The sequence below is a fragment of the Carcharhinus amblyrhynchos genome, chromosome 1 (genome assembly GCF_965287045.1).
Source record: "Carcharhinus amblyrhynchos chromosome 1, sCarAmb.v2.hapA, whole genome shotgun sequence".
In the NCBI taxonomy this organism is placed as follows: domain Eukaryota; kingdom Metazoa; phylum Chordata; class Chondrichthyes; order Carcharhiniformes; family Carcharhinidae; genus Carcharhinus; species Carcharhinus amblyrhynchos.
In genome coordinates this window covers 6,089,850-6,108,675 of record NC_137324.1, presented here as the reverse complement: position 1 = coordinate 6,108,675, position 18,826 = coordinate 6,089,850, and the positions used below count along the sequence as shown (strand labels likewise).

Genomic DNA, 18,826 nt, shown 5'->3' with positions numbered 1-18,826 from the left:
GAATTTTAAAAGGGATTGATAAAGTAAATGTAGACCAAATGTTTCTCTTTATGGGGCAATCTCAGTCATAGGTGTAGGTTGAGAGATGGTAGATTTTAAAACTGAGATGAGAAGGAACTACCCACAGAGGGTGGTGAATTTGTGGAACTCACTGCCCCATAGCACTGTGGAATCTGAATCATTGAATGGTTTCAAGGAGATAGATATATTTCTAAAAAAATGGGAAAGAGGGACATGCGGACAGGTGGGGAGGTGGATCTGAGACCAGGGAGAGATCAGCCATCATTTGATTGAATGGCAGAGTAGGTTGAAAGGGCCAAATTTTGTCTTATTCTGCTCCTAATTCCTAAGGCAAAAGGTATGCTAGCCTTCACTGCAAAGTACAGGGGTAAAGGTGTCATACTGCCTTAGTGAGACTGCATCTGGAGTATTGTGTATAGTTTGGGTCTTCTCATCCAAGGAAGAATACACTTCCCATAGAGGGAGCGCAATGCCCTGGGACAGCAGGAATGCCTTACGAGGAGACACTGAAGAAACTGGGCCTGTATTCTCTAGTTTTAAAGAATGAAGGGTGATCTCAATGAAAATTCATTCAGGGCTTGGCAGGATCGATGTGGAGAGGATGTTTCCCCTGGCTGCTGAATCTAGGGATCAACCGGAATCTTGGAATCATGTCACTATCTGTAACCCCCATGATTTGCCTGGACTTGCAAAATCTAACTGTCCTGGCTGGAGACAATACACATCTTTTTAACCTGTGCTTAACCATCTCTCCACTCATATTGTCTGTACCTTTAAGACTTGATTACCTGTAAAGACTCACATTCCAACCATTATTTTGTAAATTGAGTTTGTATCTTTATGTAGCCCTGTTTGTAAACACAACTCCCACTCACCTGACAAAGGAGCAGCACTCCGAAAGCTAGTGGCGTTTGTTACCAAGTAAACCTGTTGGACTTTAACCTGGTGTTGTGAGACTTCTTTCTGTGCTTATCCCAGTCCAACGCCGGCATCTCCATATGCTGTATCTAAAACCAGGTGACACAATCTCAGAAAAAGGGGCAAGTCATTTAAGACACAGATGAGGAAGAATTTATTCACTCGCAGAGACTGGTGAATGTTTGGACTTCTCCCCGAGGCCTATGGAAGCTCAATCATTGAGTTGGATTTCTGGATACTAATAACATTAAGGGATATGGGGGTGGGAAAAAGGCAGAGGCAGATGATCAGCCTAGAGGTGGTGATGGCCTAGTGGTATTATCGCTAGACTATTAATCCAGAAACTCAGCTGATGTTCTGGGGACCTGGGTTCAAATCCCACCACGGCAGAAGATGGAATTTGAATTCAATAAAAAAAATCTGGAATTAAGGATCTACGGATGACCATAAAACCATTGTTGGAAAAACCTATCTGATTCACTAATGTCCTTTAGGGAAGGAAATCTGCTGCATTTACCTGGTCTGGCCTACAGAACCACAGCAATGACTGACTCTCAACTGCCCTTAGGCAACGAGGGATGGGCAATGAATGCTGGCCCGCCAGCGACGCCCATGTTCCACGAATGAATAAAAAAAGGATCTATGTGAATGGTGTCGTAGGTTCAATGGGCTTCTCCTGCTCCTATTTCCTGTCTTCCTATCTCGCACACACTGCATGGACTGGCCATCTCAGCACCAACAAGGCCAACCCCTTCCTCAAGTCACCCCCACCTCTGCTGGAACCATTTTTACATCAGCACTGATTCAACCTCCTTTCCACTGTGCCAAGGTCTGAGCAGGAGGAACATGACATTCTGCTCACTACCCTGAAATGCCTGCAGGGAGAAGGCTAGCAGGGTTTCAGGCTGAAACAATACAGGACAGCTAGAAATATATTGAAAAAGGGACAAAGTCTTTTAATTAACTCAGTCTTTAGAAATCTCCTCACCACCCAGGTGAAACCATATAAGCCAACAGGTGTTTTATAAAAAAATCCTTCTTGCTAGCAAGAAACACCTTCACTAACCAATACTAACCTCTATAACCAGCTTCAGGCCTGATGGAAAATCTCACCACAGTACCTGAGGAAAGAGAACAGATCCAATGTTTCAAGTCTGGATGACCCTCCATCAGAGCCTGAAGTTAACTAGTGTTGACCTGTACAACAGAGACAATTGTCAGGATAACTAATGTGTAACACAGGTGGTGGTGGGTGCCTGGAGTGCAGCACTGCCAGTGAGGGCGGAGGAAGCAGGCACGTTAGCAACGTCCAAGTATATCTTGATAGTCACATTACAGGTGGTGAACAGAGGGATAGAAACTGCGTTTCATAGAACACAGAAAAACTACAGCACAAACAGGCCCTTCAGCCCACAAGCTGCGCTGATCATATCCCTACCTATAACCCTCAATCCCATGTACTCATCCAGAAGTCTCTTAAGACCCCAACGAGTTTGCCTCCAGCACCACTCCGACAGCAGCCGATTCCACTCACCCACCACCCTCTGAGTTTCCACACAGGCTTGGTGGGCTGAAGGGCCTGTTCCTGTGCTGTATTGTTCTTTGTCAGTATGCTAAGGTGCGATTCAGGAGCCAAGACTAATAAAAGGAAGAGACAAAGTATACAAGAGTCTGACTGGGATTTTATGTGGATATATATTTTGCAGTCTCTGACACTGCTCATTTCCTCAAATCATTTTATATCCGGTTATAGAAACTTGATTTTTTTTTAATATATAAAGGCATTGTGCATTTTATAAAAGTCAGCTCATTTCTTACAGGGTGCAACATTTTAACAATCATCAGAGTGCACTGCCTCTAATATGGCACAATAAGGAGCAGAGAGCAGGTTCAGACACTCCCCCTACCCCACCCCAACAAACCCCTCCCCCCAACCCCTTCAATACATTGAGACATGGTTTATGGAATCAATCAGTAAAGCTGCAGACATGGCAACAAGACCACCAGCAGTTCAGCAAGGCGGGATCACAGAGTGTGGAAACTGTCTCCAGGAGCAAGCCACAGCAAGCGGCTCCGAGGACTACTTTCTACTCGAAAGCCTGAGTGCACTGAGCCGGGAGAGGAGGCTCGAGAGGGCGTCGAAATCACAGAGCTCTGTACTACAGAGGGTGACCGTCACATCAGGGTCCATACTGAAGGATAATCTTCCAGCAACTGTACGACCCACCCTCCAACAGCCCATTCATGATTTTGAAACAAACCAGGAACACTCCCCACCAGAGGGAATACTAAAACCGCAAAGTCCTTGCACATTTTGTACATCAAGCTGGGATACTCTGCGCCCCCCACCCCGGATAGCATCCCATTACCCTGTTTCCTTCTGTCGGAGAGGGATTAGCACCAAATCCCAGTTGGGCCTCCCACAGGAGGAGGACAGAACAGGTTACAACCCCCCACAACACCCCCCCCTCCAAAAAGCTTTGAGACGCAGGACATCAAGTGTCCAGAGGGCCAAACCGGGGGAGGCTTCTGTTAAAAGGGCAGGCTCCAGGGGAGGGGGGCTGCTCACACTCGAGAGATCCCTTCAACAAGTGACTGCCACGTTGTAGTCCTAAACCTGTGGTCTGTGTGCCTTAGGAATATGCAATCACTCTTCATACAGACAGTACAGGAAACCCTGCTCACTCACATCTGCCACGCTTCCTTGCTACTCCTGCTCCCCTCCATAGTCAGCAGAAAGACTTTTACAGAGTTTGTTTCCCAACTTGTTCACCTCTTGGAGACCTGATTGCAAAAAATAAGGCGGCACTGCAGTTGGGGCAGCAGCACATCCTCTGTGGTACATCACTCATTCAGTCCACTGATCCGTTAGTTATCGCAGTCCGTTATCTGGCAGTGCACCGTCTTGTTTTCACAACGTGGGCTCTTCTTTTCAGATATAAATAAAGGTACTTGTGCCTGGGGCGCCGTTTAATTCGGAGAGACCTTGCTGTCCACGCCTTTGTGCTGCGGAATGTGCTGAAAGCGACACTTGTCTCCATAGACACAGCCGATGTTCCTCCAGAAATGGCACTCGATGGTGGGTGGGATTTTCACCTTCTCCCTGTGGGTGTGAGAGATCAGTTAGTCGCGCGCGCGGGGGCGGGGGGTGGGGTGGATTTAAAACGGTGGAGGAACAGATTGCGGGGGGGGGGTGGTGTGTGTGTGTCGCTAATGAATCTACAGCAGGCATCAGATCCCATGTGCCCTTAACAGAGGTGATGGATCAATGGGCACAGTACACAAGTGCTACTTACACAAGTGAAGGTTTAACAGCTGGAGCAACTGTCTTAGCCGCTCCAAGGTTTTTGTAATTATTGTCCGGATGGCGAATCACCAGTTTGGTTCCTTCAAGTTCAGTACCCTGTGGGAAGGAGGGACAGCAATCAGTGGGAGCAGCATTACACAGGGCAGGGAGGGAGTTTAAAACTGCGTTTCCCGTAAGCTCTGCTCCAGCATGGTCTCCAGCTACTGACGCTCTCTCTCTCTCTCCCCCCCGAGTAGTTCTTCATTCTCCACTCCTGATGGCCTCACTGCTGAATGTCTCCTCTCTCAGGACGTGTGCTTCTTCTCCCCTCGATATTTCTCAGCCCCTCCCTGATAGAGTTCCCACGCCTCCGCTTACCCATTCACCTCCTGTCCTCTTTCACCACTGATGGTGACCATCACTCTGCCCCTCGCCCAGCTGCAATCAACTTGTTGATGTACTGACTTCAAATCAAACAGCAGTCCGCCCCCTTCAATCATACCACATCTTGAGTTTTCCTTCTGTACAGGCTCCACAGTGCAGCATCCTCCTCTGATATTCTGGTCTCCATCCCAGAAACCCCCCCCAACCCACCAGTCTGCCACTGCACACCCAACCCCTCCGCCCTCCGGTCCCCGACTAGCCCACGTACTCCCCACCCCAGTCCCTGGCTAACCCTCGTACTCCCCCACCAGCACCGCCCCCCCCCAGTCCCTGGCTAACCCCCGTACTCCCCCCCCCCCGCCCCCCAGTCCCTGGCTAACCCCCGTACTTCCCCCCCTCCAAGGCCAGCCACAGTCTAACTGAGAGTGAACAGACAGCAGGGGTTAAATGGTCTACCCTAGTTCTATGGTTCCCTCGACCACCGCCATTCATCCCACTGGGTGACACAGTGGTCAGCACTGCTGCCTCAAAGCACCAAGGACCCAGGTTCAATTCTGGCCATGGTCCCTGTGTGTGTGGAGTTTGCATGTTCTCCGTGTCTGCGTGGGTTTTCTCCAGGTGCTCCAGTTTCCTCCCACAATCCAAAGATATGCAGGTTAGGTGGATTGGCCATGCTAAATTACCCGTCAGGGGATTAGCAGGGTAAATGTGAGAGTTTACTGGAATAGGGCCTGGGTGGGATTGAGGTCGGACAGACTCGATGGGCATAATGGCCTCCTTCTGTACTGTAGGGAATCGATGATCATTCTATGGATTCTATGATTATTCCTATGATCCCCTAGACCGTGTGTAGAGTTTGCACGTTCTCCCGTATCTGCGTGGGTTTCCTCCGGGTGCCCCAGATTCCGCCCACAATCCAAAGATGTGCAGATTAGATGGACTGGCCATGCTGAATTGCCCCTTAATGTCCCAAGATGTATATGTTAGGGGGATTAGTGTGGTAAATATATGGAGTGACGGGGAAGGGCATGGGTGGGATCCTCCATCGGAGAGTTGGTGCAGAGTCGATGGGCTGAGTGGCCTCCTCCTGAACTACAGTGATTCTATGATTCTACCACCATTCGTTCCCCTCCTCCTGTGATTTCCTAGCCCACTGCAATTCTTCCCACCTCCTATGCAGGAAACGTGAAATTAATGATATGTTGACCACTCTACAGTCTCGAAGCTTCTGTATTCACCCAAAACAGAATGAAACAGAGAACAGAACTGGAGGCAGAGTAGGAAGAGGCAAATAGACTCAGTGTGAGTGAGGTACAGTACAGCTCTAATGAGCCAGGACTATCCCTCAAGGGAAGTCTGGTACCTGTGACCAGCCTGAAAGCTCACTCAGGCCTTTACCCACTCTGTACGTTCTGTATTATCGGAGCTCCCACTGGTGGCCAGGACATTGGAATTCACTCCAGAGAGGTGAACGTACAGCTCACTTACCAACACTGCTCATTGATCACAGCCCTGGCAACTAATACAACTCTCCCATAGAGTTTTAGCTCAAACCATTTTGTACACATTCCCCACTGTGCAGCTGTTAGAAACAGCCTGTATGCTCCAGTACCTGTAACTCTGCAATAGCACGCTCCGCTCCCTGTTTGGTCGTGAAGTTAATGAAGGCACAAAAGCGATCTTGGAGCATTCGGATGCTGTGTATGGTTCCAACGCTGCAGTAGAAAGACAGAAGGGGATCGTCAGCAAACCCTGGCTCCAGTTCTAACAACGGACCGCCACAGAGAGTCTGTCAGCACCCCCTACCCCAGCCTATAAACCTGACTCTTTGGAGAGTGGGAGCCAGGAAGGCTCTACACCTCTTCTGCAGGGAGAAGCAGCTTGTAACAGGAGGGGGCGACAACAAACTAAGGTTCAAACTCAGGAATCCACCAGATCATCCAGGATCCTCTTGCTTTTGCCAATCACTTCCTAGTCAGGACATTTCACAACTGTTACCAAGGTAGGAAGGCCAGTCCAGAGAGACACTTTCCTCAAACTGCCCATTCCACCCCCTGAACAGGGACCCCCTTTCACAGTAACTTCACTGCAGTGTTAAACAGACTCTAACACAAGGTCAGCGGCTCCTTGATGTCACTTCACCCGGCATCAGGCTGACACAAGGACTTCCTGACTGACAGATATTTCCTGAAGTGGGACACTAATTCGGCCTGCTGAACTGGAACAAAACCATCGCTTCCCAGCCACAGGCTGGAGATTTGGGGCTGATCTGCAGGGGATTGGGTGGTTGGTGGGACTTTACAGGTTGGCTGCTATACTAATACTTTTAGATATCCATTGTCAAGTAAAGTCCTACTCATAGAAACCAGAAGCAGGAGTAGGCCATTCGGCCCTTCGAGCCTGCTCCGCCATTCATTCTGATCATGGCCGATCATCAAATTCAATATCCTGATTCCCCCCTTACCCCCCACATCCCTTGGTCCCAAGAGCTATATCTAATTTCTTCTGAAAATCAGACAACGTTTTGGCCTCAACAACTTTGTGGTAGTGAATTCCACACATTCACCACCCTCCGGGTGAAGAAATTTCTCACCTCCGTTCTAAAAGGTTTACCCCTTTATCCTCAAACTATGACCCTTAGTTCTGGACTTCCCCCACCATGGGGAACATTCTTACTGAATTTACCCTGGCCCAACACCAGTCCCTCTCAGAATCTGTTGCCTCCGATATCTGATGAAGCTACTTACTTTTCAAACATTGTGCGCAATGCTTCTTCTGTAATTCGAGTGGTTACGTTCCCAATCCAGATCGGAAACAATTCCCTAAAAAAAACACAATACTTCCAATATTACAATCGGAGCACAGAAAGCTGACAGGATAACAAGGGAGGTATCAGACTTGTTTAACACACATAGAGCACAGAGATTAAAAACATTAATACGCAGACAAAAAACATGACAGTACTGAACTGGGCTGTGACCAATGTCTTTGCAGGCGGTTTGTTAGTTCTGTTGGAGAGGGGTTGGAAACTAACTTGGTAAGGGGTGGGAACCTGGAAGTAATATCAGAAAGGGGGACCAAGGTACACAAAGAACTGGGAGAGACACATAGCACGAAAGCAAGAAATAGTAAGGTCAGAATAAGAGGAAATGCAGTTAATTGCAAATCAGGTTTACAGTACATGTATGTGAATACATGGAGTGTGGTCGATAAGGTTGGTGAGCTACAGGTACAGGCAGCCAGGTGAGAATATGATGTTGTAACTATTATGGAGACCGTGCCCAAACAAGTATCCGTGCACTGGATACTAACTTTTCCAGGCTAACATGATATTGTGGAAAAATGTGTGAGGAAAGAGAGGATGGATGGCAGTAATGATTAAGAAAAATATTACAGTGCTAAAGGGAAGTGGTCATAGCGTGGTCAAGAACTGAATTTATTTAAAGTGAAATGATAGACGTGCCATTACACTACTGGGTGTATTCTATAGACCATAGGTGAGAAAGTTGTATACAATTGGGGACTTCAATTATCTAACATCACTCATCTGATGAAGCAGTGCTCCAAAAGCTCCTGATACCAAATAAATCTATTAGACTTTAACCTGGTGTTGCAAGACTTCTTACATCCTTACAGTCCCATCTATATTAGTAAGAGCATACGAGGGCGAGGGTGTGGGGAGAAGAGAGAGAGACATCGGATTCTCAGCAAGGGGGTGGTGGGCCACTTGGACCGAGGGTCAGTACGAAAACATTTAGGGAACAGTGGTCACATTATCAATCATAAGGTTTAAGTTGGCTCTGTAAAGAGACAAGAGAAATCCAGAGTAAAAATAGTTCATTAATGGGGCAAGAACGGATCTGGCCCAGGTAAACCGTAATCAAGGATGAGCAGGCAATGGAACCTATGGGCGACCTTTAAGAGGAAATAGTTTGGATACAGTCAAGGTACATTCCCACAAAGGAGAAGATAGAAGGAACAAAACCAGAGCACCCTAGATGATAAAAGATATGACGAACCAGATGAAGCAGAAGGAGACGTATAAAATGTTGAATGGGATGGATAGGATAGAGCTGGAGAGGCTCTTCCCGCTCAGAAAGGACAGTAGGACTAGAGGGCACAGCCTCAGGATAAAGGGGAGGCGGTTTAGAACAGAGTTGAGGAGGAACTTCTTCACTCAAAGGGTGGTGAATCTCTGGAATTCTCTGCCCGTTGAAGTGGTGGAGGCTGCCTCGCTCAATATTTTTAAGACGCGGGTTGATAGGTTTTTGATAGGCAAGGGGGTTAAGGGTTATGGGGAGAGGGCGGGAATGTGGAACTGAGCCACAACAGATCAGCCATGATCTTATTGAATGGTGGGGCAGGCTCGAGGGGCTAGATGGCCTACTCCTGCTCCTATTTCTTTATGTTCTTATGAGGAAATAACATAAGACCATAAGACATAGGAGCCAAAGTTGGCCATTCAGCTCATCGAGTCTGGTCTGCCAGTGAGATCATGGCTAATCTGATATAACCCTCAATTCCTTCACTTTCCCAGCTTATCAGCATTAACCCTTGATTTTCTGACTGATTAAAAATCCATCTATCTCTCAGCCAAATATGACAGGTAAGACAAGGGAAAACCAGGGTGAATTCAGTGTTTTTTGCCTGGCGGAGTAACAAAAGAAATAAGAGCAGCAAAGAGAGAGTATGAGGAGAGAATGGCAGCTAACATAAAAGGGACTCCTAGTCTCCTGTAGGCATATAAATAGTGAAGGGGGTTAAAAGCAACAGGGATGATTAGGGCCCAAAAAGGGGAGTTACAGATTAGAGGCATAGCACACAGCTAAACTACTAAACAAAGGTACTTTGGATTTGTCTCTATCCTAGATGACGAGACTGTAAAGCATAGCAATAGGAGGAGGTGAATGAAAAGGTATTAAAAGGGCTGGGGCGGGAGCTTTAGAGATATTAGAAATATTAGAGATAATCCAGGAAAGAATTAATAATCATTAGGACAAGTGTAGATTAACAAAAACTAGCACAGATTTGTTTTGGATAAATCTTGGTTAACTAAGTAGCTGGATGTTTTTGGGTAAGTGACAGAAGGCTGATGAGGGTGATATGGCTGATGTGATTAATATGCACTTCCAAGGGAATTTTACACAAAACCTCTTTAACAGGACAGTCAACAAGGTTAAAGCCAATGGGCTGAAAGGGACGATGGCGTATGGATTAAATTTGGCCGAGTGACAGGAAACCAGGCAGTGGTGAAAGCTGTTTTCCAGATCAGAAGCCTGTACATAATGGGTTTCAGGTTGGGGTCAGTATTAGACCACTACTTCCCTTGATGTATATTAATGACTGGACTTGACAGTACAGCTCACAATTTCAAAATCTGTCAGTAACACAAAACTTGGGAGTATTCTGAACTGTGAGGAGGACTGTGATAACTTCCAAGGAGACATACACAGGCTGTTCAAATGGACAGAATGTGGCACAAGAAATTGAATGTAGAGAAGGGTGAAGTGATTCACTTTGGTAGGAAGAATGAGGAGAGACAATATAATAACATATATTATTCTGAATGGGGTGTAGGAACAGAGGGACCTGGGAGTAGATGTGTACAAGTTGTTGAAAGTATCAGGGCTGATTGAGAAGCAGTTAGCGAAGGATACACGATTTTGCACAAAACACTCGTTCAATCTCAACCATTCCAGATGGAAGGTATTGGAGAGGATGCAGAGAAGATTGATGAGAATGGATCCAGGGGTGAGAACCTCCAGTCCCAGGGATAGGTTAGTGATGGTGGGGATGTTCTCCTTCGAGAAAATAAGTCTGAGGGGAGATTGGAAGCCAGAGTCATATTTCTCCTCAGAGCAATCCAGTCAGTCCCAATCCCCGGCTCCGTTTCCATAACTCTGTTGGTTACTTTCTCTTCTCTGCTTCCGCCTACCTTACGGACAGTGTGTTTCAGGTCATTCCCATTTGCTGTATTAAAATATTCATTCCCACATTGCCCCACATCTCAGGCCCCTGTCTACATCAAAGTGGGTGAAGTGAAAATGGTCGAGAGCTTTAAGGTTTTAGGTGTCCAGGTCACCAACAACCTGTCCTGGTCCCCCGCCATGCCAACATTACAGTTAAGAAAACCCACCAACACCTCTACTTTCTCAGAAGACTAAGGAAATTTGGCATGTCAGCTACGACTCTCACCAACTTTTACAGCTGCACCATAGAAATTCTTTCTGGTTGTATCACAGCTTGGTACGGCTCCTGCTTTACCCATGGCACAAGAAACTACAAAGGGTTGTGAACATACACAAACTAGCCTCCCATCCATTGACTCTTTCTACACTTGCTGCTACCTCGGAAAAGTAGCCAGCATAATCAAGGACCCCAGGTACCCTGGACATTCTCTCTTTCACTTTCTTCCGTCAGGAAAAAGTCTGAGAACATGCACCAACCAACTCAAGAACAGCTTCTTCCCTACTGCCATTGGACATTTGAATGGACCTAGCTCGCGTTAAGCTGATCTTTCTCTACACCCTAGCTATGACTGTAACACTACATTCTGCACTCTCTTGTTTCCTTCTCTATGAACGGTATGTTTTGTCTGTATAGCACAAGAAATAATACTTTTCTCTGTATGTTAACACGTGACAATAATAAATCAAATCAAAGAATCTTGAATCTGTGTCTGCTATTCCTCCACTTTCAATAAATGGGAAGTTTATTTTCTGCCTCCTTATCTAAACTAACACAAACATCTCAAACAAATCTCCTCTCAAACTCAGCTTCTCGAATGTAACCTTGTGCAATTAAACAGCCTCATCACTGAAACCATTCTGGTAAATCTCCTTTGCACGCTCTCAACATCCTGGGCAGAAATCCTATCCGACTGGACTCACTGGGCAGGGATCAGGAATTGGAACCCAGTTTGATCAGACTTACTGGACAGGGATGTTCCACATCCACCACCGACTTTCCAATTGTAACCTGAGAAGCACTTCCATTGCCAGCCTTTTCAGTGCCTCTGGCCATCAACACTCACCCCTTCTATTATCTCTACTTCTACTGACATTTTGTCAGCATCCTCTTCATTAATAAACACCAAAACAAAGTACACAAATATTCTTGCCCAATGTCTCTTAGCATTCATCACGTCTTATGTCCCTATTGGGTCCCAACCACCTCTTACTATAAGCTTATTATTTACAGGCAGGGAAATGGTTTTGGGGTTCCCTTATATGTTAACTGCCATTCTATTCTCATTCAATATTTGCTAATCTTAATTTCCAAACTTATTGTCTTTCCAAAATGATTAGGGGTCTAGACAGAGTGGAGAGGGGGAAGCTATACACAGGGACAGTAAGTAGAGAACACTGATGTAAAGTGACTGGCAGAAGAACTGGAAACAGAAACAAGGAAAAGCCTTTTTGTACAGCGAGTGGGTAAAACACTTCCTGAGAGTGTGGGGTACAGCGAGTGGGTAAAACACTTCCTGAGTGTGTGGGGTACAGCGAGTGGGTAAAACACTTCCCGAGTGTGTGGGGTACAGCGAGTGGGTAAAACACTTCCTGAGAGTGTGGGGTACAGTGAGTGGGTAAAACACTTCCTGAGTGTGTGGGGTACAGCGAGTGGGTAAAACACTTCCCGAGAGTGTGGGATCAGTGAGTGGGTAAAACACTTCCTGAGAGTGTGGGGTACAGCGAGCGGGTAAAACACTTCCTGAGAGTGTGGGGTACAGCGAGTGGGTAATACACTTCCTGAGAGTGTGGGGTACAGCGAGTGGGTAATACACTTCCTGAGAGTGAGGGGTACAGGTAGTATGGGGTAGAGATAGATGCAGATCTGGGCGTTCTAAATGGAATTGGATAAGCCCCTAAAGAGAAAACATCTGGATGGATATGGGGAGAACAATGGACAGCACAGTGGCGAAGTGGTTGGCACTGCTGCCTCACAATGACAGGCATATAGTTTAATTCCCAGCATGGATCACTGTGTGGAGTCTGAACGTTCTCTCTGTGTCTGCGTGGGTTTCCTCCAGGTGCTCCAGCTTCCTCCCACAGTCCGAAAGACATGCTGGTTTGTTGCATTGGCCATGCTAAATTCTCCCTCAGTTTACCCGAATAGGCGCCAGAGCGTGGCAACTCGGGGATTTTCACAGTAACTTCAGTGTAAATGTAAGCCTTACTTGTGACAATAATAAACAAACTTTAAACTTGAGGAGGAAAATGCTCAATCATCTCACAGACCATCAGCACAGCCATGATGGAGTTGAATATAAAAGTAGGGAGGTCTTGCTGCGGCTGTATAGGGCATTGGTGAGGCTGCAGCTGGAGTACTGTGTGCAGTTTTGGGCGCCGTACTTACGCAAGGATATTTTAGCCTTGGAGGGAGTGCAGAGGAGGTTTACTAGGCTGATTCCGGAGTTGAGGGGGTTGAGCTATGAGGAGAGGCTGAATAGATTAGGCTTGTACTCGTTAGAGTTTAGAAGAATGAGGGGAGATCTCATTGAGACGTATAAGATGATGAATGGGATGGATAGGATAGAGGTGGAGAGACTCTTCCCACTCAGAAAGGATAGTAGGACTAGGGGGCATAGCCTCAAGATAAAGGGGGGGCGGTTTAGAACGGAGTTGAGGAGGAACTTCTTCACTCAAAGGGTGGTGAATCTCTGGAATTCTCTGCCCGTTGATGTGGTGGAGGCTGCCTCGCTAAATATTTTTAAGACGCGGGTTGATGGGTTTTTGATGAGAGAGAGGATTAAGGGTTATGGGGAGAGGGCGGGAATGTGGAACTGAGCCACGACAGATCAGCCATGATCTTATTGAATGGCGGGGCAGGCTCGAAGGGCTAGTTGGCCTACTCCTGCTCCTATTTCTTATGTTCTTATGATGCGTCACATGGCCTCCTGTGCTTTTGGCATTCTTTGATTCTACACTATGCAGAGGGAAATTAAATACACTAACCGTCTCAACACAAAGACAACTTTATACATGGCCCCATGATGATATAAATCTTACATAACATTGTTCTAAACATCTAATACCGTCCTAGATAACACTGTTCTAATCACGTAATACAAAAACTGGATTACAGGTGGGGTAAACCTGAATGGAAAACGTGACTCCGGGTTTACATACCAAGAAATAGAAGACAAAGTGAAGATTAAAGTGATTAATCTTATCTGGACAATGGCAAATAGACAGACAAGTTGAGTGGAGATTTGGCTGGGCATTACAAAAAAGACTTGGAAGCAACGTAGATTCACTGATCATCCAAAGGACAATAGGGTCCAGTTATATAGGGCAGCTTAAGTAAGTTCATCCACAGCAGCACTGAGAATCAAACATTAGAATAAGGCACGAGAAGGTGCAAGTTTTACTGATCAGCAAACTGAAGAAGGGGCAAGCCTACAACAGAAAGGTTGGATTCATTCCATTTCACACAGGGTTATTAGGATGTGAAACACATGGCGAGGGATGTTGGGGAAGCATCGAACTCAAAACAGTGAAGCATTTACTACTTGAAGATAGATATTGTGAAGAATGCAGAAAAGGCAGGATAATGGGTTTCTGTTTCTCTTCCTCTCTTTACTCTTCTGTGTGGGGGTTATTGGCAAGGCCAACATTTGCCCATCCCTAATTGCTCTCGAATTGAGTGGCTGGCCAGCTGATTTCAAAAAAGACAGTGAGTCAACCACATTGCCATGGCTCTGGAGTCACATGTGGGCCAGACCAGATAAGGACGGCAGATTTCCTTCCCTAAAGGATACTGGTGAACCTGCTGGGTTTTTCTAACAATTGGTGATGGTTTCACCGTTACTGAGACTAGTTTTCGATTCTCGATTTTATTAACGGAACTTAAATTCCACCAGGTGACATGGTGGGATTTGAACCCACGTCCCTAAGGGCATTAGCCTGGGCCTCTGGACTACTGGTACAACAGCATGCCCACTGAGATGGTGGAGCAGTGGCAAGTCGTGACGAGAAGGGGATGGACAGCAGGCATCACAAGCTGCATGGTTTCCTTCCTGTGCATCTGTAACTGCCCCACTTGGTTCTGTTCTGTAGAAGTGAGTTACGGATAAACAGGGGAACAAAATGAGGCCATTGAGCCCCTCAAGCCTGTTGCACAGAGACAGGAGGCCATTCAGCCCCTCAAATCTATTACACAGGACAGGAGGAGGCCAGTCAGTTCCCCATTGCCATTCAATGAGATCACTGCCTATGTGTATCTTAAAGTCAATCTGTCTGCCCTAGTTCAATCCTCTTGCCCAAGTGATTGTGTGGTTTCGCCCTGAAGATGCTGCGCTTACCTTGACTGCTGCAGCTGTGGCTGCACTAACTGTGAGGCAGGTTTATTTTTGGATTTTTTGACACGTACAAAGTCCTTATCATCTTCATCCGATACATATATACTTGTGTTAATATGGCTGTTTCGGGGTTTCGGAACTAAAACAAGGATGGAAAAGATTAGAGGCAATGAAAAAAACTGGTCAGCAATGAAGCAAGTTCAAAATTAATTTTCAAATACAACTTATGGGGTTACAGGGATACGATGGATTGAATGGCCTTTGGTGCATTTGTATTAGCTTCCAATGGTGAGGCTGCGAGCAGACACAAACGCACCAATCTTCATAGAATCAATCATCGAACCCTACAGTGCAGAAAGAGGCCCTTCAGCCCACTGAGTCTGCACCGCCCACAATCCTATCCAGGTCCTACCCCCACATCCCTCCATATTTTACCCACTAATCCCTCTAACCTAAGCATCTCAGGACACTAAGGGGCAATTTTAGATTGGCCAATCAACCTAACCTGCACATCTTTGGACTGTGGGAGGAAACCGGAGCGCCCGGAGGAAACCCATGCAGACACAAGGAGAATGTGCAAACTCCACACAGACAGTGACCCGAGCCGGGAATCGAACCCAGGTCCCTGGAGCTGTGAAGCAGCAGTGCTAACCACTGTGCTACCGTGCCGTGCTGAGTCTTTTACTCAGTCCATGCTCCTGACTGTCTTTGCCCACGACAACTCTCAATAACCTTGCCAAGTCTCCACCCCTCATGTCCACTTAGATAGCTGGAGCAGCCCAACATGGGACTGACACAACTCTGTCTCCACTGACTGCGTGATTATATGGTGCATCATCACACCCTCAGGCCACCTTCCTCCCACCCCAACCACTTAACAATCTGTTGATTTTATCAGGAGTGTAGTCAGTAACGTGAAATTGTACAGGGTTTTGTTGAGAGCACAGCACAGCATGCCCATTGAGATGGTGGAGCAGTGTTTCACTGGGTGGAGTTTTGGTCTCCATATTTACTACAGCACAGAACCTTTGACCCATTGTTTCTGTGCCAGCCATCAAGCACCTATCTAATCTAAGGAAGGATATACTCGCATTGGTACAGTGAAGGTTCACTAAAACTGTTCTTGGGATGAAAGAATCATAGAATCCCTACAGTGCAGGCAGAGGCCATTTGGCCCATTGAGTCTGCACTGACTCTCCAACAAAGCACCCAGGCCCTATCTCTGTAATCCTGTGTATTTACCCCCCTTATCGCCCCCAAGGGACAATGTAACATGGCCAGTTCACTTAACCTGCACATCTTTGAAATGTGGAAGGAACTGGAGCACCTGGGGGAGACCCATGAAGACATGGGGAGAACATGCACACTCCACACAGACAGACAAGTCACCCAAGGCTGGAATCGAACCCGGCTAACCACTGTGTCACCATGCCATCCTGGGGTAGTCCTAATGATGAGAGGTTGAGTAAATTGGGTCGAAGCTCTCTGGGGTTTAGAAGAGTGAGAGGAGATCCCATTTTTAAAATTCCAAGATTCCGACAGCGCTTGAGTGCAGAGGTTGTTCCCCCTGGCTAGGGAATTATAGAGCACTGTCTCAGGATAAGGAGGGGCGATCATTTAGGATGGAAATAAGGGGAAACCGTTTCACTCAAATTGCCGTCACTCTTTGGGATCCTCTACCCTGGATGCTCCATTGTTGAATAATGTTTAAAGTTAAAGCCGACAGGGTTTTGGTATGGGCCAATCAGGGATGGGCAGATAGAAAAGTGGGGCTAAGGCAAAAAAAATTCAGTTTTGATCATATTGAATGGTGGAGCTGGCTCAAGGGGCCTTATCTTCTCCAGCTGCTCCTGTTTCTTATGATCTTATAGACCCTCACTGTCATTTAAGAATAGAATTTATAGCACAGAATAGAACACTCAGCCTAACTGGTCAGTTTATACTTCACGTGACCCTCCTCTCCTTCACCTGAGCTATGTTCCTGCAGTGTAAGTTTCTAAATCACTCTCAGACAATGAGCCGCACTGCATATTCACACACATACTGACCCTGCAATCTGCTTCCTGAAATCACTAATTCCCCATGAGTTTAAAACTCCCCCTGCTGAAGGAGCTGTGAATGACACCACTGCTCATGTTCAACACATCCACCTCCAGGACTGCAACTTCGGCAACGAGCATCTCTCTCCCCTGGCCATCCCCCCGTCAGGCAGTTCTGGATTCAATTCCCGCTCCAGGAGTTGAGCACAAAGTCTCGGTAACACTCCAGCACGTAACATTGGAGGAATACAATTTAAAAGCAGATAATCTGTGCTAAATATGCACAGAAACTTGGTTAGCCGCGATTGTAAAATTCTCATCTGTACTTCTAATCCCTTCCTGGCCTCACTTTTCCAGTTCAGAGCTCGAGTAGCCTTATTTTAATCACTTTATACCTTCAGTGACCAGGACCCTAGGCTCCACGATTCACTCCCACCTTTAGGATACATTTTAAGACCTACCCTGTTTGTGCATTGTGACAGTTCTGGCCTCCATACCATAAATAACAGAGGCATTGGAGAAGATAATAAATGATTTACAATAAAGATACCAAAACAGAGGTTGTGTCAATCAGGAAGGACTGAATAAGCTGTCTAAAAAAAGAGAAAACCAAGCGGTGGCTGATGGAAGTCCTTAAGATCATGAAACAGTTTGACAGGGTGTAGAGATGCTTCCACTTGTAGCTGGGATCACAAATAGGGGCTGCATGTGTTACAGTAACTAACAAATCCAATTGGGAATTCAGGAGAAACTACTTTACCCAGGAATGGGGAGAATGTGGAAGTTGCTACCACAGGGAGTGATCGAGGTGAATAGTGTTTAATAGGAAGCTAGATAAACCTAACTCACACCATGCAGCACTCACCCATCACCTCCTAGTGTTCAGTGTCCGATGCTGGCACCTGGTTAATTTTAAAATTCTCATCTGTGTTTCTAAGTCTCTTCCTGGCCTCACTTTTCCAATTCGGAGCTCGAGTAAAACTCAAAGCTCTGTGATTCCCTCCCATTTCTTTTTATCTCATTCACCACCTTTAGGGCACTGCTCAAGATCTACCTTATTTGAATCCGTTCCTGTTAAGTGTCTGGGCACATACTTATGATCAAGCTGCCACACCAGCACAAGCTGTTGCTGATGACAGAGGGGTCAGCCAGATCGACAGGTAATACAATAAGCAAGGCTCTCACCTGAAGACAATAGTGCTTGTTCTAGGCTCCCATATTTATTTAGCGTCTCCTCACATTGTTGCTGAGTAAAACCTCGCTCCTGCAAATGCAAGACACACAGTTTTCAACATTAAATGGGAAAAGGAGAGAAGTTGCAACTTAACACCTCCATTCAGTTAGCTCAAGGGTAATGAGTGAGTACAGCGTATCTGCCACCTACAAACAGCCAGTCCACATAACACCCTACTTCAATTCTTTATAGAACATAGAACACTACAGCACAAACAGGCCCTTTGGCCCACAAGTTGTGCCGATCACATCCATAACCTGCAGTTTAATCTCCCCGTATAGGGGAAGCTTTTAGAAATATAATCCAGAACAATATTAATAGGACACTTAAGAAAAATTAAAAGGGAAGAGACCAGCATCTGCAGCTAACTTTATGAGTGAAGTGCTCCAGGCGCTTCATCAATACAGGTTAGACTTGTGCTTGAACTTGGCTGGCTCATTTGGTTGGACTTGCATTCTCAAAGAGGAAACATGGCTTCAAATCCCACTCCAGAGACTCAAGCAAAAGAAACTCCAGACTGACACTGCAGTGCAGCAAGTGCTGCATTATCAGAGGAGCTGTCTCTCAAACGAGTGGTGGGATTGGATAAGATGATTGTATTTAAAATTGATAAATTACCAAGATGGGATGAGGTGTATCCAAGG

The 18,826-nt window shown here is 46.3% G+C and overlaps 1 protein-coding gene across 3 annotated transcripts in view; it reads right to left on the bottom strand.

Annotated features, from left to right (window-relative positions):
• Positions 1-2,604: 2,604 nt before the first annotated feature.
• The window catches only part of LOC145343973 (uncharacterized), a 58,376-nt gene continuing 42,154 nt past the window's right edge, over positions 2,605-18,826 (bottom strand). For all 3 annotated transcript variants that reach the window (XM_080190706.1, XM_080190607.1, XM_080190800.1), the window contains exons 13-18: positions 18,134-18,212; positions 14,913-15,048; positions 7,357-7,431; positions 6,222-6,324; positions 4,236-4,342; positions 2,605-4,042 (exon numbers count right to left, since the gene is read on the bottom strand). In XM_080190706.1, coding sequence (XP_080046832.1) covers positions 3,910-4,042; positions 4,236-4,342; positions 6,222-6,324; positions 7,357-7,431; positions 14,913-15,048; positions 18,134-18,212 — 633 coding nt within the window. In that variant the 3' untranslated portion in view covers positions 2,605-3,909. The remainder of the gene's footprint in view (positions 4,043-4,235; positions 4,343-6,221; positions 6,325-7,356; positions 7,432-14,912; positions 15,049-18,133; positions 18,213-18,826) is intronic.